This window comes from Mustelus asterias, chromosome 31 (assembly GCF_964213995.1).
Source record: "Mustelus asterias chromosome 31, sMusAst1.hap1.1, whole genome shotgun sequence".
In the NCBI taxonomy this organism is placed as follows: domain Eukaryota; kingdom Metazoa; phylum Chordata; class Chondrichthyes; order Carcharhiniformes; family Triakidae; genus Mustelus; species Mustelus asterias.
The window spans coordinates 4,154,193-4,174,779 of NC_135831.1; the positions used below are offsets into that span (position 1 = coordinate 4,154,193).

General features: G+C 51.4%; 1 protein-coding gene across 1 annotated transcript in view; it reads left to right on the forward strand.

The window, feature by feature from the left end:
* The window catches only part of gigyf1a (GRB10 interacting GYF protein 1a), a 136,097-nt gene that overhangs the window by 106,358 nt on the left and 9,152 nt on the right, over positions 1–20,587 (forward strand). The window contains exons 13-20 of the mRNA XM_078200764.1: positions 155–378; positions 3,418–3,553; positions 6,639–6,836; positions 9,954–10,111; positions 11,847–12,009; positions 13,436–13,602; positions 19,465–19,569; positions 20,251–20,348. Coding sequence (XP_078056890.1) covers positions 155–378; positions 3,418–3,553; positions 6,639–6,836; positions 9,954–10,111; positions 11,847–12,009; positions 13,436–13,602; positions 19,465–19,569; positions 20,251–20,348 — 1,249 coding nt within the window. The remainder of the gene's footprint in view (positions 1–154; positions 379–3,417; positions 3,554–6,638; positions 6,837–9,953; positions 10,112–11,846; positions 12,010–13,435; positions 13,603–19,464; positions 19,570–20,250; positions 20,349–20,587) is intronic.

Sequence of the window (20,587 nt, forward strand, 5' to 3'; positions counted from 1 at the left end):
AGCTGCTGTGGGAGCGCTGGAAACTGACACTGGATATTGTTGTGCTTCCTCACCCGTGCTCATTATGGTCCCTGATGATTGTTCTGTTCTGTTGGTTCTGTGCCCCCACTCTGTGCCCCCCCCCTCACCCCGCTACCCCAAATCTTTATTGCAGATGGTCCTCGCTCCGCAGGCTGGAGGGACCACACTGAACAGCAGCGGCGGCGGAGGTTTGATTTTGATTTCCGGGAGCGTGACGAGGAGCGCACGTACAGGAGGGGCAGGACGGGCAGCGGGAGCTACGAGGACGAGAAGGATAATTTACCCGAGTGGTGCCTGGAAGACGCAGAAGAGGAAATGGGGACGTTTGATTCGTCCGGCGCCTTCATGTCATTAAAGGTGCACAGAAGCTTTGGTCCCTTGAGCGGGGATATAGAATCCCTGCAGCGCAGAAGGAGGCCATTCAGCCCATCGAGCCTGCGCCAGTAACAATCCCACCCAGGGCCCTGTCCCCATAACCCCGTGCATGTACGCTGCTAATCCTCTGACGCGAAGGGGCAATTTAGCACGGCCAATCCACGTAACCAGTCGTCTTTGGCGTGTGGGAGGAAACCGGAGGAAACCCACGCAGACACGGGGAATCCACAAAGTCACGCGAGACCGGAATCGAACCCGGGTCGCCGGCGCCGTGAGGCAGCAGTGCTAATCACCGTGCCACCACGCTGCCGCAGTGGGAAGAGGGCTGCGGATGTGGTGTCAGAAACTTCTTTTCTCAAACGACCGAGACCTGATTGATTAAATGTGATTCTTACCGATTTCTCCCCTCCGCCTCCCCTGTGCTTTTTTAAAAAATTCATTCGTGTGTGTTGCTGGCTGGTTCTAGCATTTATTGCCCATCCCTAGTTGCCCTTGGAGGGCAGTTGAGAGTTAACCACATTGGCTGTGGCTCTGGAGTCACATGTAGGCCAGACCGGGGTAAGGACGGCAGATTTCCTTCCCTAAAGGGCATTGGTGAAACAGATGAGTTTTTCCGGCAGTCGACAATGAGTCATCAGTAGATTCTTATAGAGTCAGAGGTTTACAGCTTGGAAACAGGCCCTTCAGCCCAACTTGTCCATGCCGCCTTTATTTTTTTAAACCCCTAAGCTAATCCCAATTGCCCGCATTTGGCCCGTATCCCTTTATACCCATCTTACCCATCTAACTGTCTATTTAAAGTTTTTTAAAAGACAAAATTGTACCCGCCTCTACTACTACCTCTGGCAGCTTGTTCCAGACACTCGCCACCCTCTGTGTGAAAAAATTGCCCCTCTGGACACTTTTGTATCTCTCCCCTCTCACCTTAAACCTATGCCCTCTAGTTTTAGACTCCCCTACCTTTGGGAAAAGATATTGACTATCTAGCTGATCTATGCCCCTCATTCTTTTATAGACCTCCATAAGGTCACTCCTCAGCCTTCTGTGCGCCAGAGAAAAAAGTCCCAGTCTATTCAGCCTCTCCTTATAACTCAAACCATCAAGTCTCGGTAGCATCCGAGTAAATCTTTTCTGCACTCTTTCTAGTTTAATAATATCCTTTCGATAATAGGGTGACCAGAACTGCGCACAGTATTCCAAGTGTGGCCTTACCAATGTCTTGTACAACTTCAACAAGACATCCCAACTCCTGTCTTCAATGTTCTGACTGATGAAACCAAGCATGCTGAATGCCTTCTTCACCACTCTGTCCGCCTGTGACTCCACTTTCAAGGAACTATGAACCTGTACCCATAGATCTTTGTTCTGTAACTCTCCCCAACGCCCTACCGTGAACTGAGTAAGTCCCGCCCTGGTTCAATCTACCAAAATGCATCACTTCGCATTTATCTAAATTAAACTCTATCTGCCATTCGTCAACCCACTGGCCCAATTGATCAAGATCCCGTTGCCATCTGAGATAACCTTCTTCACTGTCCACTATGCCACCAATCTTGGTGTCATCTGCAAACTCACTAACCATGCCTCCTAAATTCTCATCCAAATCATGAATATAAATGACAAATAACAGTGGACCCAGCACCTGCCACGGCAGATGGAGGAATTTGATTTCAATAAAAAAATGCCTGGAATTAAGAATCTACTGACGACCCATTGTCGGAAAAACCCATCTGGTTCCTTCAGGGAAGGAAATATGCTGTCCTTACCCGGTCTGGCCTACGTGTTAGCGGTTTAGCGCAATCATAGAAACCCTACAGTACAGAAAGAGGCCATTCGGCCCATCGAGTCTGCACCGACCACAATCCCACCCAGGCCCTACCCCCATATCCCTACATATTTTACCCACTAATCCCTCTAATCTACGCATCTCAGGACACTAAGGGCAATTTTAGCATGGCCAATCAACCTAACCTGCACATCTTTGGACTGTGGGAGGAAACCGGAGCACCTGGAGGAAACCCACACAGACACGAGGAGAATGTGCAAACTCCACACAGACAGTGACCCAAGCCGGGAATCGAACCCAGGTCCCTGGAGCTGTGAAGCAGCAGTGCTAACCACTGTGCTACCATGCCGCCCATTTCAATCGAATGCATGGGCCCCCTCTTGTTGGTGATGGTTGTTGCCATGCACTTGTGCAGCGTGAATATTGCTTGCCGCTTAGCCCAGGCTCAAATATTGTCCAGGTCTTGCTGCACACGGGCACAGAATGTGCCTTCTCCTGTGTCTTTGTCAGGCACAGTGATTTGATTTGATTTATTATTGTCACATGCACTGGGACGCAATGAAAAGTATTGTTTCTTGCGCGCTATACAGACAAAGCATACCGTTCATAGAGTAGGAAAGGAGAGAGTGCAGAATGCAGTCATAGCAAGGGTGCAGGGAAAGATGCGAGGTAGGTCCATTCAAAAGTCTGATGGCAGCAGGGAAGAAGCTGTTCTTGAGTCGGCGTCTGAGGTCCACTGATTGTGGTCTGTGGGTTAAGAAGTTCAGGGTGTAGTCTCAGGGGGGAGGAGCTGAGGCCCAGGCCACAGAGTTTAGAGATGAGTTTCCTAGGAATAATGTTGTTGAAGGCTGAGCTGTAGTCATTCAATAGTGTAGTACGAAGGTGTCGCTCTGAGTCAGTGCCACTTTGTGTAAAGCATTGATGAAGCCCATGTTGCTATGGGTTAGTTGAGGGGAGAAGCATTGATGTATATAAAGGAAGCGAGAGATAAGTTTATTTTTTATTAGTGTCACAGGTAGGCTTACATTAACGCTGCAATGAAATTACTGAGAGAATCCCCTAGAAAGCAAGGTGGAGGAGATCCATGTGGGGTGCAAACACCGCAGACCCAGCTGGGCCCAGTGACCTGTTTCCCTGCTGTAAATTCTGTTTAATCTCATTGTTGAATCTTTCTGTCTGCCGCCTATTCCGGGAGGTCCTAACTGACTCTCTCTCTCTCTCTTGTGCCCAAACAGAAAGGCTCCAAGGAACCGATACCCGAAGAGCAGGAGCTGGAATTCAGAGGGGTGGATGAGTTGGACGAGCGAGCAGAGAATGAATATGACATGGAATTTTATAAGGAGCCCGACAGGACAGAGAATGAGGATGCAGGTATGCAGTCTAATACGTACGTAACCTCGCATCAGAAACTTGATTTATTATTGTCACATGTATTGGGACGCAGTGAAAAGTATTGTTTCTTGCGCGCTAGACAGACAAAGCATACCGTTCATAGAGAAGGAAAGGAGAGAGTGCAGAATGTAGTGTTACAGTCATAGGTAGGGTGTAGAGAAAGATCAACTTAATGCGAGGTAGGTCCATTCAAAAGTCTGACGGCAGCAGGGAAGAAGCTGTTCTTGAGTCGGTTGGTACGTGACCTCAGACTTTTGTACCTTTTTCCCGTTCGAAGAAGGTGGAAGAGAGAATGTCCGGGGTGCGTTGGGGTCCTTGATTACACTGGCTGCTTTTCCCCGAGGCAGCGGGAAGTGTAGACAGAGTCAATGGATGGGAGGCTGGTTTGCGTGATGGACTGGGCTGCGTTCACGACTCTTTGTAGTTCCTTGCGGTCTTGGGCAGAGCAGGAGCCCAGACCAAGCTGTGATACAACCCGAAAGAATGCTTTCTATGGTGCATCTGTAAAAGTTGGTGAGATCGTAGCGGACACGTCAAATTTCTTTAGTCTTCTGAGAAAGTGGAGGCGTTGGTGGGGCTTTCTTAACTATAGCATCAGCATGGGGAGGACCAGGACAGGTGGTTGGTGATCTGGACACCTAAATACCCTAAAAAAAAAACTGAAGGTCTAGTGTCGGTAGTCAACACAGTCATGTTTCAGTCCCGATTCTGCTGCAACTGAAGCTTTCTCATAACAAGCACTTGCCTCCTTCGCCTCCCCTCACCCCCCCTCTTGCCCCCACCTTGCACTGTGAACCAGCTGTGGGGCGGATGGCAGCATACAGTGGGAGATGGGCAAGGCAGGTGGCAGCAGTATGGAGGTGACTCTACATCTAAGGCCTCCTAGTCAAGTGCTTTTGCACCGGTGTTACCCAGGTAAGTGGGGAGGGGAGAGAAGAGGCTTCCCCTGTAATCGAGTGAGCATGAGTTAACAGCGAGGTGGCCAGCCATGCGTGGTCAATCTACTCGTAATGCGAGCGGAATGAATGGATTTGTCCAGGAGGTGAAGTGTGCCGAGGGCATCAAGTGGTCAGATAAAGAATTGTTTCCAGTTGGGCTGAAGAGCTTTGGTGAAGACTGCCCGTGTTATTTTGTCAATTCTTTTAGTCCACCCTCTGCAGCCTCCAGTGTGCTCCTGTGGGCAGGGGGGAGGCTGGTCGACCGGTTAGCCCATGCTTTCTGAGTGAAAACACGTACGTGATGTGTTGGCACACCAACTGACTGCAGAGGGAATAACAGCTGACCTGTCCGAACCCCGGTGTCCATGCCTCCCGTCAGTGGTTACTCTGGTGATTTCATACTTACAGTCCCTACAGGGCAGAGGAGGCCATTCGACCCATCGAGCTGGCACTGGCAACCCAATCCCTGTAACCCCATGTATTTACCCTAGCTGATCCCCCTGACACTAAGGGGCAATCTAGCACGGCCAATCCACCTAACCTGCACATCTTTGGACTGTGGGAGGAAACTGGAGCACCCGGAGGAAACCCACACTGGGAGACACGGGCATAGTGGTATTATTGCTAAACTATTAATCCAGAAATTTACCTAATGTTCTGGGGACCCGGGTTCGAATCCCGCCACGGCAGACGGTAGAAGTTGAATTCAACAAATAATATCTGAAATTAAGAATCTTCTGATGCCCATGAAACAGTTGTCAATTGTTGGAAAAACCCATCTGGTTCACTAATGTCCTTTCGGGAAACGAAATCTGCCACCCTCATAGAATCCCTGCAGTACAGAAGGAGGCCATTCGGCCCATCAAGTCTGCACCGACCACAGTCCCACCCAGGCCCTATTCATGTAACCCCATGTATTTACCCTGCTAATGCCCCTGACACTAAGGGACAATTTATCACAGCCAATTCTCCTAACCAGCACATCTTTCGGACTATGGGAGGAGACCGGGGCACCTGGAGGAAACCCACGCAGACACGGCGGGAAGAACGTGCAGACTCCACACAGACGGTGACCCAAGCCGGGAATCGAACCCGGGTCCCTGGCGCTGTGAGGCAGCAGTGCTAACCCACTGTGCCACATTTATCTTAGTTTGGAGGTGGTCAGACATGCCTGTTGGTATCTGACTCTCGCATTGATAACTGGCTGAAGTTGGCTACTGACCAAGAACTGTCCACGACAGTGTTATTGTTTTGCCTAGTGCATCATGTAGGGCACTCAACAAGTTAACCTATAAGCCTGATGGCCCTCGAGTATTTTTTTATTAATCATTCATGGGACATGGGCGTCGCTGGCTGGGCCAGCATTTATTGCCCATCCCTAGTTTCCCCTTGAGAAGGTGGTGGTGAGCCGCCATCTTGAATCGCTGCAGTCCACGTGCTGTGGGTTGACCCACAATACCGTTAGGGAGAGATTTAACCTTTAAGGAGTGGCTGATATATTTCCAAGTCAGGATGGTGAGTGACTTGGGAAGGGAACCTGCAGGTGGTGGTGTTCCCCATGTATCTGCTGCCCTTGTCCTTCTAGATTTTGATTAGATTGGATTTATTATTGTTGTCACATGTATTGGGATACAGTGAAAAGTATTGTTTCTTGCGCGCTATACAGACAAAGCATACCGTTCATGGAGAAGGAAAGGAGAGAGTGCAGAATGTAGTGTTACAGTCATAGTTAGGGTGTAGAGAAAGATTAACTTAATGCGAGGTAGGTTCATTCAAAAGTCTTGACGGCAGCAGGGAAGAAGCTGTTCTTGAGTTGGTTGGTGCGTGACCTCAGACTTTTGTATCTTTTTCCCGACGGAAGAAGGTGGAAGAGAGAATGTCCGGGGTGCGTGGGGGGTCCTTAATTGTGCTGGCTGCTTTTTCCCGAGGCAGCGGGAAGTGTAGACAGAGTCAATGGATGGGAGGCTGGGTTTGCGTGATGGACTGGGCTACGTTCACGACCCTTTTGCAGTTTCTTGCGGTCTTGGGGCAGAGCAGGAGCCTGGTGGAAGTGGCCGTGCGTTTGGAAGCTGCTGCCTAAGGATCGTGGGTGAATTGCTCCTGAATAATCAGTTTCTCCACAACAGAGAGAACCGATGTGCCAGCTGAGGTGTACAATGGAAAGATGTCCCCATCGTGCTCGTCATCCTCTCCCTCGGAATCCCACGCCCAGGAGGTGTTTCTCCCGGTCCCGGAAGAGTGCGAGGCCATTGCGCACAGGGCAGAGCCTGACATGGTGGATCCTGCGTCCGACGCCCAGGGCCAGGGCAAACCTGCAGCCGATGGTATGGAAACCTAATGATCACTAACTGTTCTCAGAGTCAGTGTGAACCGCTGGGGCTGTTATATCTGGTGTAATCAGTGTGGCGGTGGACCAGTATTCAATCTGTGTGTAATAAATAAAAGCAGAAAATGCTGGATAAACTCAGGTCTGCATCTGCAGAGGGAGAAGCGGAGTTTAGGTTTTGAGGCCGTGAGACGCTTCTACAGAACTGATGAAGAATAGAAATGTAATGAATTATTTTAGGGGTGGCGCGGTGGCACAGTGATTAGCACTGCTGCCGCGCGGTGCCAGGGACCCGGGTTCGATTCCCGGCTTGCGTCACTGTCTGTGCGGAGTCTGCACGTTCTCCCCGTGTCTGCGTGTGTTTCCTCCCATAGTCTGGAAGATGTGCTGGTTAGGTGGATTGGCCATGCTAAATTGCCCCTTAGTGTCCAAAGATGTACAGGTTAGGTGGATTGGCCATGTTAAATTGCCCCTTAGTGTCCAAAGATGTGCAGGTTAGGTGGATTGGCCATGCTAAATTGTCCCTTAGTGTCCAAAGATGTGCAGGTTAGGTGGATTGGCCATGCTAAATTGTCCCTTAGTGTCCAAAGATGTACAGGTTAGGTGGATTGGCCATGTTAAATTGCCCCTTAGTGTCCAAAGATGTGCAGGTTAGGTGGATTGGCCATGTTAAATTGTCCCTTAGTGTCCAAAGATGTGCAGGTTAGGTGGATTGGCCATGCTAAATTGCCCCTTAGTGTCCAAAGATGTGCAGGTTAGGTGGATTGGCCATGCTAAATTGTCCCTTAGTGTCCAAAGATGTACAGGTTAGGTGGATTGGCCATGTTAAATTGCCCCTTAGTGTCCAAAGATGTGCAGGTTAGGTGGATTGGCCATGCTAAATTGTCCCTTAGTGTCCAAAGATGTGCAGGTTAGGTGGATTGGCCATGCTAAATTGTCCCTTAGTGTCCAAAGATGTACAGGTTAGGTGGATTGGCCATGTTAAATTGCCCCTTAGTGTCCAAAGATGTGCAGGTTAGGTGGATTGGCCATGTTAAATTGTCCCTTAGTGTCCAAAGATGTGCAGGTTAGGTGGATTGGCCATGCTAAATTGCCCCTTAGTGTCCAAAGATGTGCAGGTTAGGTGGATTGGCCATGCTAAATTGTCCCTTAGTGTCAGGGGGATTAGCATGGTAAGTTATGGGGATAGGGCCTGGGTGGGATTGTTGTTGGTGCAGGCTCGATGGGCTGAATGGCCTCCTCCAGCACTGTAGGGATTTGATGATTTTGTGACATAGTTGGAGAGGGGAGAATGTTGCAGAACAGAAGGCCAGGGATAGGTCGGAGCTAAGGAGCGATAGACAAAGATGTCATGGCCACAAGGCAAACGGGGTGTTAATGTTACCTTCAGGACTGAAGAAGCTGTAATAGTGATAATAGATAGCAGAATGTGTTAATGGAGCAAAGATCGGTGCCCAAAACCAGGGACAGGTGGCCGTGTGTGGGAGGGGTGGGGGGGGGCTGTATTGGGGCAAGCCAAAAAAACAGAAAGTGGGGGTTGAGGGGAAGTTCACACTCTCGAGCTGTTGAACTCAATGTTGAGTCCAGAAGACTGTGACTTGCCCAATCGGAAGAGGAGATGCCGCTCCTCCGGTTTGCGTTGGGCATCCCTGGAACATTGTGGCAGACCAAGGACGGGCTGGGGGACACCAAGGACGGGCTGGGGGACACCAAGGACGGGCTGGGGGACACCAAGGACGGGCTGGGGGACACCAAGGACGGGCTGGGGGACACCAAGGACGGGCTGGGGGACACCAAGGACGGGCTGGGGGACACCAAGGACGGGCTGGGGGACACCAAGGACGGGCTGGGGGACACCAAGGACGGGCTGGGGGACACCAAGGACGGGCTGGGGGACACCAAGGACGGGCTGGGGGACACCAAGGACGGGCTGGGGGACACCAAGGACGGGCTGGGGGACACCAAGGACGGGCTGGGGGACACCAAGGACGGGCTGGGGGACACCAAGGACGGGCTGGGGGACACCAAGGACGGGCTGGGGGACACCAAGGACGGGCTGGGGGACACCAAGGACGGGCTGGGGGACACCAAGGACGGGCTGGGGGACACCAAGGACGGGCTGGGGGACACCAAGGACGGGCTGGGGGACACGGGAGCAAGATGCTGAGTTAAAATTGCAGACTGGGGTCATGCTTGTGGACGGAGTGGAAGTATTCCGCAAAGCAGCCGCCCCCATGGATTAGCCACGGGAATGTGTGGGGTTCCGGGCTTAGGGCAGGCTCGAGGGCCTGGGTACGATGTTCTGTCAGAGAGTTGGTGCAGACTCGATGGGCCGAATGCACTGCCGATGATTCTGCCATTTGCAAAATGGCTTCTGTAAATGTGGCCTTTACCCAGGGCCGTTCTATAACCAGCTGTCAGGGGTGAGATGGCCGTGCAGGCTGATCCTCTCCATTATCCCTGAGATAGAATGAGAAATCCCTGGGAATGGGAAATGAATGTGGAACATAGTGGCGATGCACGCGAAGGCTGGTCAGCGACTGGATAAGAACTGTGTCGACGTTTCGAGTGTGGACCAGTTTGTGTTGACTGGTTCTAACCCTTTGCCTTTCAGAGCCTGACTCATCCCAGCACTTTCTGCTTTTATCTCTTCCCTCGCGGTGGGGAAAAATAAGCCGCCTGAAACTTGTCAGCATTCAGCCGCTGCAGGGATTGGGAAAGTGGGAGGGGGAAGCCGGAGTGGGTTTCCTCCGGGGGCTCCGGTTTCCTCCCACAGTCTGAAAGACGTGCTGGTTAGGGTGCATCGGCCATGCTAAATTCTCCCTCAGTGTTGCCCAAACAGGCGCCGGAGTGTGGCAACTAGGGGATTCTCACAGTAACTTCATTGCAGTGTTAATGTATGTCGTCTTGTGACATGAATAAATAAACTTTAACTTTGAACGATCTGAAGTGCTGCTTTTCTCTGACGCAGCTCCAGTGCTCGTGTTTTGAGTCCCACCTCCCCCCTTTGAAAGGCTGAATCTCGGAAGTGTTTTCCATCGACCTGTCCGTTCAGCCTCCTCACCGCCACACCCCCCCCCCCCCCTTTCTCACTCTTGTCTTGTTTCCTGCGCAGAAGCTGTGAATGTGGGCCAGTCTGCTCAGCTCAGTCCAGCGACAGTGTCCACTTTATCCTCATCCTCGCCTTCCTCCTCTCCTCCTTATCCGGGCACCGTTACAGAATTCGCGCCAGTGGACAACGACGACGACGAAGGAATGAAACGCTTTGAACAGGTAGGTCGGGAATGTCTGGATATTCCTTTGCATGGCCCAGGTTATCCTGGCCCGGCAGAGAAATCTGGCAACGACCGCTGAATTGGAGTCTATGCCTCATCCCTGGCCCAGCGGACATTTCTTAAAACCCGACTGCATTTTACCAATAATGTTGGGGCGGCACGGTGGGACAGTGGTTGGCGCTGCTGCCTCAGGGACCCAGGTTCAATTCCAGCCTCGGGTCACAGTCTGTGTGGAGTCTGCACGTTCTCCCCCCGTGTCTGCGTGGGTTTCCTCCGGGTGCTCCGGTTTCCTCCGAAAGACGTGCTGGTTAGGGTGCATTGATCTAAATTCTCAGTGTTACCCGAACAGGCGCCGCCGGAGTGTGGCGACTAGGGGGATTTTCACAGTAACTTCATTGCAGTGTTAATGTAAGCCTACTTGTGACTAATACATAAGTTGGAGTCTGCCTCTCCCCACTGCAAGAAGCCTAACAACGCCAGGTTAGAAGTCCAACAGGTTTATTTGGTAGCAAAAGCCACTAGCTTTCGGAACAGGCTGTCCCTTCGTCAGGTGGGTGGGAGTTCTGATCATAAACAGGGCACAAAGACACATCTCTCACTCTCCCCACTGCAGCAGACATTTCTTCAAACCTGACTGCAAATGTTGGTATTTTATGTTAAAAAGGGTGGCACGCTGGCACAGTGTTTTGCACTGTTGCCTCACAGCGCCAGGGACCCGGGTTCGATTCCTGGCTCGGGTCACTGTCTGTGTGGAGTTTGCACGTTCTCCCCGTGTCTGCGTGGGTTTCCTCCGGGTGCTCCAGTTTCCTTCCCACAGTCCCAAGATGTGCGGGTTAAGTTGATTGGCCGTGCTGTTGCTCTCTGACTCTATATTGTTGCTTCGTGTCTGGGGGGCTAGCAGGCTAAATAAGTGGGGGGAGGGCCTGGGTGGGATTGTTGTTGGTGCAGGCTCGATGGGCCGAATGGCCTCTTTCTGCACTGTAGGGATTCTGTGACAATTATGCCTCCCCAATGTGGATCCTCAAGGGTGTAACTTGTGATAAAAGAAAGACTCAAATAAATATAGGGTCTTTCACAACACCAAACATCCCAATACGCTTTACAACCAATGAGGTACCGGGTGGTACAGTGGTTAGCACTGCTGCCTCACAGCGCCAGGGACCCGGGTTCGATTCCCGGCTCGGGTCACTGTCTGTGTGGAGTTTGCACATTCTCCTCGTGTCTGCGTGGGTTTCCTTCGGGTGCTCTGGTTTCCTCCCACAGTCCAAGAGACGTGCTGGTTAGGGTGCATTGGCCGTGCTAAGTTCTCCCTCAGTATAACCCGAACAGGCGACTGGGGGATTTTCACAGTAACTTCATTGCGGTGTTAACGTAAGCCTTACTTGTGACTAATAAATAAATAAGCTTTAAAAAGGTATTTTTGAAATTAGTCATGGTTTTAATGTAGGAAACTCAGCAGCCAAGTAGTGCACAGCAAGCTCCCACGGGCAGCACTGTGATGCACTTGCCGTCAGTTCTGTTTTCCGGAGGGTTACTAAACCGCCCCAACCTCACAACTCGATGCCCTTTCTCTTGGAGGAGTCGCACCCGAGTGTGAGGGCATTGCCCCCTGCCTCGCCCCTTGGGGCTTGCTGTTTGAAACGGAGCGGGGGCCCCTTCCACGGCAGCCTCGCCCTGCCCGTGACCTGCCGCCTTCTTTCCCACCCACCCACCTTGTGGTTTCTGTGCGGCAGGAGGCTGAGAAGATGGTGGCGTCGCTGCACGACAACTCGCTGGACGACGAGCGCTTTGTAGAGATGCTGCAAGATCAGAGGAGCCGCGCTGCTGCTGCCTTACCCCTCTCACACGAGGCAGCCATGAAATGGTTCTACAAGGACCCGCAAGGAGAGATCCAAGGTCAGTTCAGCAGACGCCCGGTTAACAGCCAAGCATTTCGACGGAGCCCCGGGATCGCTTACTGCCAGTGGTTAATTCGGTTCGGCACGGTGGCATAACGGTTAGCACTGCTGCCTCTCGGCGCCAGGGACCCGGGTTCAAATCCCAGCTCGGGTCACTGTCTGTGTGGAGTTTGCACATTCTCCCCGTGTCTGTGTGGATTTCCTCATTCTAAACATATGCAGGTTAGATGGATTGGCCATGCTAAATTGCCCCTTAGTGTCCAAAGATGTGCAGGTTAGGGGGATTGGCCATGCTAAATTGCCCCTTCGTGTCCAAAGATGTGCAGGTTAGGTGGATTGGCCATGCTAAATTGCCCCTTGGTGTCCAAGGATGTGTAGGTTAGATGGATTGGCCATGCTAAATTGCCCCTTAGTGTCCAAAGATGTGCAGGTTAGATGGATTGGCCATGCTAAATTGCCCCTTGGTGTCCAAGGATGTGTAGGTTAGATGGATTGGCCATGCTAAATTGCCCCTTAGTGTCCAAAGATGTGCAGGTTAGATGGATTGGCCATGCTAAATTGCCCCTTGGTGTCCAAGGATGTGTAGGTTAGATGGATTGGCCATGCTAAATTGCCCCTTAGTGTCCAAAGATGTGCAGGTTAGATGGATTGGCCATGCTAAATTGCCCCTTGGTGTCCAAGGATGTGTAGGTGCAGATTGTGATTGGGATTGTGGTAGGTGCAGACTCGAGGGGCTGAATGGCCTCCTTCTGCACTGTAGAGATTCTATGATTCAGCATTAAATTGCACACACCATGGAGTCGATGCCCAAGTCCCGCATGTAGCCACCTCACCCACGGCAGCCATGGTTTGGGGCAGGAGTGATATTAATCGCTCATTGACGCTTTTATATAATCGATGAAGCAGCTTAATGTTAACTGAAAATGCTGGAAAAATCTCAGCAGGCCTGACAGCATCTGTGGGGAGAGAATAGGGCCAATGTTTGGGGCGGCACGGTGGCACAATGGTTAGCGCTGCTGCCTCACAGTGCTAGGGACCCGGGTTCCATTCCCGACTTGGGTCACTGTCTGTGCGGAGTCGGCACGCTCTCCCCGTGTCTGCGTGGGTTTCCTCCGGTTTCCTCCCACAGTCCGAAAGACGTGTTGGTTAGTGTGCATTGGGCCGTGCTAAATTCTCCCTCAGAACGGGTGCCGGAGTGTGGGCGACTAGAGGATTTTCACAGTAACTTCATTGCAGTGTTAATGTAAGCCGACTTATAATAAATAAAACTTTTGAAAAAAAACTTCGTCAAGCGCAGACTCGAAAGGTTAGTTCTATTCTCTCCGCACAGACGCTGTCAGACCTGCTGAGATTTTCTGCTGTGGTTTCAGATCCCAGCATCCGCACGGTACTTTGCTTTTAACTTAATATTGGCCTTCTGTTAGGTCCGTTTACGACACAGGAAATGGCTGACTGGTTCCAAGCTGGATATTTCCCCATGTCCCTGCTGGTCAAACGAGGTTGTGATGAGGGCTTCCAACCTCTGGGAGATGTGATTAAAATGTGGGGAAGAGTGCCTTTTGCCCCTGGACCCTCTCCACCACCGTTGCTGGTAAGTAAGCATTACCCTCGAGGTTTAGACGCTCCTCCGGGTTTGGGGGGGGCGGGGGGGGGGGAAGGAATGTTGTTGAGGGTGCAGTGAACTTATTCGCATGTCTGCAGCTTTGTTACTCTTTGTACCTTTTGGCAATGCCCCGCATGTTTCGTGCACACATTTTGGGGTTTGCATGCCTTTACACGGGTTCTGCAAGATTGCCTTGTTGCCCAGCTCAAGGGAAGGGAGGGCTTGGTGATGACTGGGCCAAGTCCTCAGGGCGGCACGCTGGCACAATGGTTAGTACTGCTGCCTTCGTGCCAGGGACTCGGGTTCGATTCCTGGCTTGGGTCACTCTCTGTGTGGAGTTCGCACATTTCTCTTCCGTGTCTACGTGGGTTTCCTCCGGGTGCTCCGGATTCTTCACACGCCAAAGATGTGCGGGTCAGGTGGATTGGCCATGCTAAATTGTCCCTTTGTGTCCAAAGATGTGTAGGTTAGGTGGATTGGCCATGCTAAATTGTCCCTTTGTGTCCAAAGATGTGCGGGTCAGGTGGATAGGCCATGCTAAATTGTCCCTTTGTGTCCAAAGATGTGCAGGTTAGGTGGATTGGCCATGCTAAATTGTCCCTTTGTGTCCAAAGATGTGCAGGTTAGGTAGATTGGCCATGCTAAATTGTCCCTTTGTGTCCAAAGATGTGCAGGTTAGGTAGATTGGCCATGCTAAATTATCAATTAGTGTCAGGGGAACTAGGAGGGTAAATATGTGGGCTTACGGGGATGGGGCCTGGGTGGGATTGTTGTTGATGCAGGCTCGATGGGTCGAATGGCCTCCTCCTGCACTGTAGGGATTCCCTGTGTCTGTGTGGGTTTCTTCTGGGCGCTCCGGTTTCCCTCCTACGTGCTGGTTAGGGTGCATTGGCCGTGCTAAATTCTCCCTCCGTGTTACCCGAACAGGCGCTGGAGTGTAGCGATTTTCACAGTAACTTCATTGCAGTGTTAATGTAAGCCTTACTTGTGACAGCAATAAAGTAAAGAATAAATGATTCCGTGCCCTTTCTGCCCCCCTGCCTCTTGACATGCCACTGTGCCTCTCGCAGTGGGTACAGTCCTGCTGGCTGGGGGTTGCCTGGCTGACGTACTTAAATCGAGCTGCTGAGACCTTAATGCTGCGGGGATTTGAGAACATAAGAAATAGGAGCAGGAGTAGGCCATGGGGTGGCACGGTAGCGCAGTGGTTAGCACTGCTGCTTCACAGCTCCAGGGTCCCGGGTTCGATTCCCGGCTCGGGTCACTGTCTGTGTGGAGTTTGCACATTCTCCCCGTGTCTGCGTGGGTTTCCTCCGGGTGCTCCGGTTTCCTCCCACAGTCCCAAAGATGTGCGGGTTAGGTTGATTGGCCATGCTAAAAATTGCCCCTTAGTGTTCTGAGATGCGTAGGTTGGATGGATTAGTGGGTAAATATGTAGGGATATGGGGGTAGGGCCTGGGTGGGATTGTGGTCGGTGTAGACTCGATGGGCCGAATGGCCTCTTTCTGGACTGTAGGGTTTCTATGATTTCTATCTGGACCCTCGAGCCTGCTCCGCCATTCAATAAGATCATGGCTGATCTGAAGTGGATCAGTTCCACTTACCCGCCTGATCCCCATAACCCCTAATTCCCTTACCGATCAGGATCCATCTATCTGTGATTTAAACATATTCAACAAGGTAGCCTCCACCACTTCAGTGGGCAGAGAATTTTGAGTAACGAGGTAGATAGAATTAAGGATGTTCTTGTGAAGGACCCTCTTGGGTCAAGTGATCACAATATGGTCGAATTTCTGGTACAAATGGAAGAGGAGAAAGTAGGGTCCCATACCACTGTCCTCTGTTTGAACAGAGGGAAGTACGATAGGATGAGGGCTGAATTGGCTAAGGTGGACTGGGAGAGCAGACTGGTAGGTAGGACAGCTGAGGAACAGTGGAGGATTTTTAAGGAGATCCTTTTCACTACTCAGCAACAATATATTCCGGTGATAAAGAAGGGCTGTAAGAAAAGGGATAGCCAGCCGTGGATAATGAAGGAAATTAAGGAGAGTATTAAATTAAAGACCGATGCGTACAGAGTGGCCAAAAATAGTGGAGAATCGGAAGATTGGGAAAACTTTAAGAAACAACAAAGAACGACTGAGAAAGCGATAAAGAAAGGAAAGATAGGTCATGAAGCTAGGCTAGCTCTAAATATAAAAAATGATAGTAGAAGCTTTTACAAATATATAAAAAGGAATAGAGTGGCTAGAGTGAATGTTGGACCCTTGGGGATTTGCAGACCTTGAAGCAATCGGAATAGCTGCGATGATAATGGATCAGCGACCCCTCACTGTGTCCCAGCTGACACTGCAGTCTTGTCTGGGAGCAGGAAGAGAAGTGTAGAGCGCAGACCTCTGACTCTGTGGCCTCCTGCATCCTGATCCAAGATCTGGTGCAGACACGCTGGGCCAAATACCGCCTCCTGCCCCGTATTCTGAGATCAATGTGCCAGCTTCGACTGAAGCTTCCTTCAAATGTGGAAACGGGCCTGTGCAGTGAGCTGGGTTCAGGCCTGACTTCTACCAGTGCTGCCTTCCACGTGTTAATTTTCCCCTCTATTTAAAGAAATAGAACAAACAAACATTACAGCACAGGAACAGGCTCTTCGGCCCTTCAGTCCTGCACCGACCATGCTGCCCCGACTGAACTCAAAGGGCGGCACGGGAGCGCAGTGGTTAGCACTGCTGCTTCACAGCTCCAGGGACCTGGGTTCGATTCCCGGCTTGGGGTCACTGTCTGTGTGGAGTTTGCACATTCTCCTCGTGTCTGCGTGGGTTTCTTCCGGGCGCTCCAGTTTCCTCCCACAGTCCAAAGATGTGCGGGTTAGGTTGATTGGCCAGGTTAAAAATTGCCCCTTAGAGTCCTGAGATGCGTAGGTTAGAGGGATTAGCGGGTAAATATGTGGGGGTAGGGCCTGGGTGGGATTGTGGTCGGTGCGGACTCGATGGGCCGAATGGCCTCCTTCTGCACTGTAGGGTTTCTATGATTAAAAACCCCTACCCTTCCGGGGACCATATCCCTCTATTCCCATCCTATTCATGTGTTTGTCAAAACGCCCCTTAAAAGTCACTATCGTATCCGCTTCCACTGCCTCCCCCGGCAGCGAGTTCCAGGCACCCACCACCCTCTGTGTAAAAAAAACTTGCCTCATACATCTCCTTTAAACCTTGCCCCCTCGCACCTTAAACCGATGCCCCCTAGTAATTGACTCTTCCACTCCTGGGGAAAAAGCTCCTGACTATCCAATTGACTCTTCCACTCCTGGGGAAAAAGCTCCTGACTATCCAATTGACTCTCCCACCCTGGGGGAAAAAGTTTATGACTCTCCAATTGACTCTTCCACTCCTGGGGGAAAAAGCTCCTGACTATCCAATTGACTCTTCCACCCTGGGGGAAAAAGCTCCTGACGATCCAATTGACTCTTCCACCCTGGGGGAAAAAGCTCCTGACGATCCAATTGACTCTTCCACCCTGGGGGAAAAAGCTCCTGACTATCCAATTGACTCTTCCACCCTGGGGGAAAAAGCTCCTGACGATCCAATTGACTCTTCCACCCTGGGGGAAAAAGCTCCTGACGATCCAAGTAGACTTTGCTTCCTCTTGGGTGGGATTGAAGGAAGCTAGCCCCCAGCAGGTTTGCAGTTTGTTCTGCTGCTGAAGCAGGTGATGGGATTCTGTGGAGAAGTGGCCATGAATTTGCTTGTGGTTAATTTCTGCCGTGCGTGGGTGAGGATTCTCCCTCGTCAGCACGTTCCACCGACTTGATTTAAGCGAAAGACGTAATAGAGACTTCTCGGCCATTTTAAAAAAAAAACTTAATGACGCGTGTGCTGTTAATTTCTGGAGCCTTGGCTCAGATTGGGGAATTAGTTTGGACACAGCTTGCACTGGAGCTCTGGCAAGCCGCGTTACCCGATTGTTGCAATGGTTTTGCTTTACAATATGTACAGCGGATTTCAGAACCGCTTGCTGACAAAGCAGGCTGGATTCGAACGCAGGGTTTCAAAAAATCTCACGGGTAGCGTGTCCAGCCAAATGTTTGTGAGCAAGTCGACGTTCTTGATCTTTGCCAGTTTCTTGCTTGCCTTTCTGTCCATTTCTCTCCCACCCGTCTTTTAAATCGGGCATCCTACCCTCTGCTCAAGCTGCTGTCCCCTTGAATGGAAAAGAATTGCATTTACGTAGCACTTTTCACAACCACTGGGCCCCTCAAAATGCTTGACAGCCAATGACGTATTTTGTTTTAATATAAGCGTACACCCTACTGTAGAGTGGTGCTCTTGAGAAGGGGTGCAACTTGTAATGAGATGTCATCGGAATCATAGAAACCCCTACAGTGCAGAAGGAGGCTATTCGGGCCCATCGAGCCTGCACCGACAACAATCCCACCCCAGGTCCTCTCCCCGCAACTCCACACATTTACCCCGCTAACCTACGCATCCCGGGACACTAAGGGGCAATTTAGCACGGCCAATCCACCTAACCTGCTCGTCTTTGGGCGGGTGGTGGGGGGGAAACTGGAGCACCCGGAGGGAACCCACGCAGAGAATGGTCCATTTTGGCAGGTCAAATGGGATGAAGCAGTACAATATACAGGGAAAGACTCTTAGTACTGTAGAGGATCAGAAGGACCTTGGGGTCCGGATCCATAGGACTCTGAAATCGGCCCCGCAGGTGGAGGAGGTGGTTAAGAAGGTGTCTGGTGTGCTGGCCTTTATCAATCGAGGGATTGAGTTTAGGAGTCCGGGGATAATGATGCAGCTTTATAAGACCCTCGTCAGACCCCACTTGGAGTACTGTGCTCAGTTCTGGTCGCCGCATTACAGGAAGGATGTGGAAAAGATTGAAAGGGTGCAGAGGAGATTTACAAGGATGTTGCCTAGATTGAGTGGCATGCCTTATGAGGATAAGCTGAGGGAGCTCGGTCTTTTCTCCTTGGAGAGACGTAGGATGAGAGGAGACCTAATAGAGGTGTATAAGATGTTGAGAGGCATAGATCGGGTGGACTCTCGGAGGCTTTTTCCCAGGGTGGAAATGACTGCTACGAGAGGACACAGGTTTAAGGTGCTGGGGGGTAGGTACAGGGGAAATGTTAGGGGGAAGTTTTTCACACAGAGGGTGGTGGGCGAGTGGAATCGGCTGCCCTCAGTGGTGGTGGAGGCAAACTCAATAGGGTCTTTTAAGAGACTCCTGGATGAGTACATGGGCGGGTGGGGGGGATGGAGGGTTATAGGTAGGTCTAAAAGGTAGGGATATGTTCGGCACAACTTGTGGGGGCCGAAGGGCCTGTTTTGTGCTGTAGTTTTTCTATGTTTCTGCACAGACAGCGACCCACGCAGAGCACGCGCGAACTCCGCACAGACAGTGACCCTCAGGCCGGGAATCGAACTCGGGGTCCCTGGCGCCGTGAGGCAGCGGCGCTGACCCGCTGTGCCGCCCGTGAGAGAGGACACGCCTTGCCATGTCCTCTTGTTTTAGTTTTGTTTTCCTCCCCCCCCCCCCCCCCCCCCCCTCCCCCTCCCCCACCTCCCCACACCTCCCCCCACTCTCCTTGGTGAGTGTGTGGCCAATGGCAGCCACCTCCCTTGGAGAAACGGGCGGCCCTTTTTTCCCGACCAGTGGCGGTAGGTGTGCAAATCCACTCATACCCGCACCATCGTCATTCGCCACTTCAGCCACTCTTGCATTGCATCTTTTTACTAGGTGTTTGTTTCAGATTGCCACTTGACCGTTGCATTCTATGCGTTAGGAGTTAAGTTGAGAATAAATTTTTTTTTTTTGGGGTCCTCATCCTCCCTTTCTTAACAGCTTGTCCCTTACTCTGTAAACCACCAACCAAGCAACCAAGAGAACGGACAAGTGGAATTGTGGCCTCCTCACAGCCCTGCTGAAAATGCTACCTTGTGTCAGCAGGTAGGAGGCGCACGTTGGCTGTGAAGTTAGATGTCAGTATGTGACGGGCTGTGTTAACCGGAGATGGCAGGGTGTGCATCCTTCCTTTTTTTTTCTTTTTCTTTTTGTATTTGTTCAGTTTTTAATTTCGTCCCTCGAAGAAAGGTTTTCCGTTTCGGCGCGGGACGCAGGTGGCGCCAGCTCCCTTCGACGGCCGGGGCGCCAGTGTCTGGCGACTGGGTGGAAGGCGTGTGGGCCTTGTCTGGGCAGCACTCCAGCTTTGGAGTCCACTGCCCACACTCTCTCCCCTCTTTCCCCCCTTAACCCCTCACAAAATGAATTTACGTGACGACTCCCACCCGTCACCACTCCCGCTTGCCCACTGAGTAGGTCAATTACTTTATGGTTTCAAATCAAATCCTTTTACTTTTAATTTGTTTTCTTTTTTAAAAATAAGAAGGAAAAACGTCAGCGTTTGAATGTTGTCGGCCATTTTGTTTTCCGTTTTATTTTTCTCCCTATCTGCATTTCACAGGTGTCTCACGAGACTAACCAGTACAAATGTTTGCCTGTGGTTTTTAAAAACCTAAATGTAAAAGTGACCAAGCGAGTCTGTTGGCTGAATGGGGCTTGCGGTTGCTTCACGAGGCGGAGAGCTGGGATTTTATTTTTTTTCAAATGGAGTTTGTTTGGTTTTGGTAGGGTGACATGGACCAGGGGAGACTGAAAAAGCAGCGGGAGTTGGCAGCTGCCCTGTATCATCAGCTTCAGTACCAGCAGTTTGTGCAACTCATAAACAGGTAAGAAGAGAGAAGACCCCCCCCCCCCCCCCCCCCTCCCCGAGGCTCTCGGGCAACCCTCCTACACCTGAGCTGTAGCCATTCACTCTCTGCCATTCCCTCCTCCCCCATCCCATCCCATCACTCAACCCCAGCGTTGTGCATCAAACCGTGTCGAGTGCTCGCATTATTGGGGGTGGGTCGGGGGGTGTGGGGGGGGGGTTTGGGGGCACAGCGGTTAGCACTGGTGCCTCGCAGTG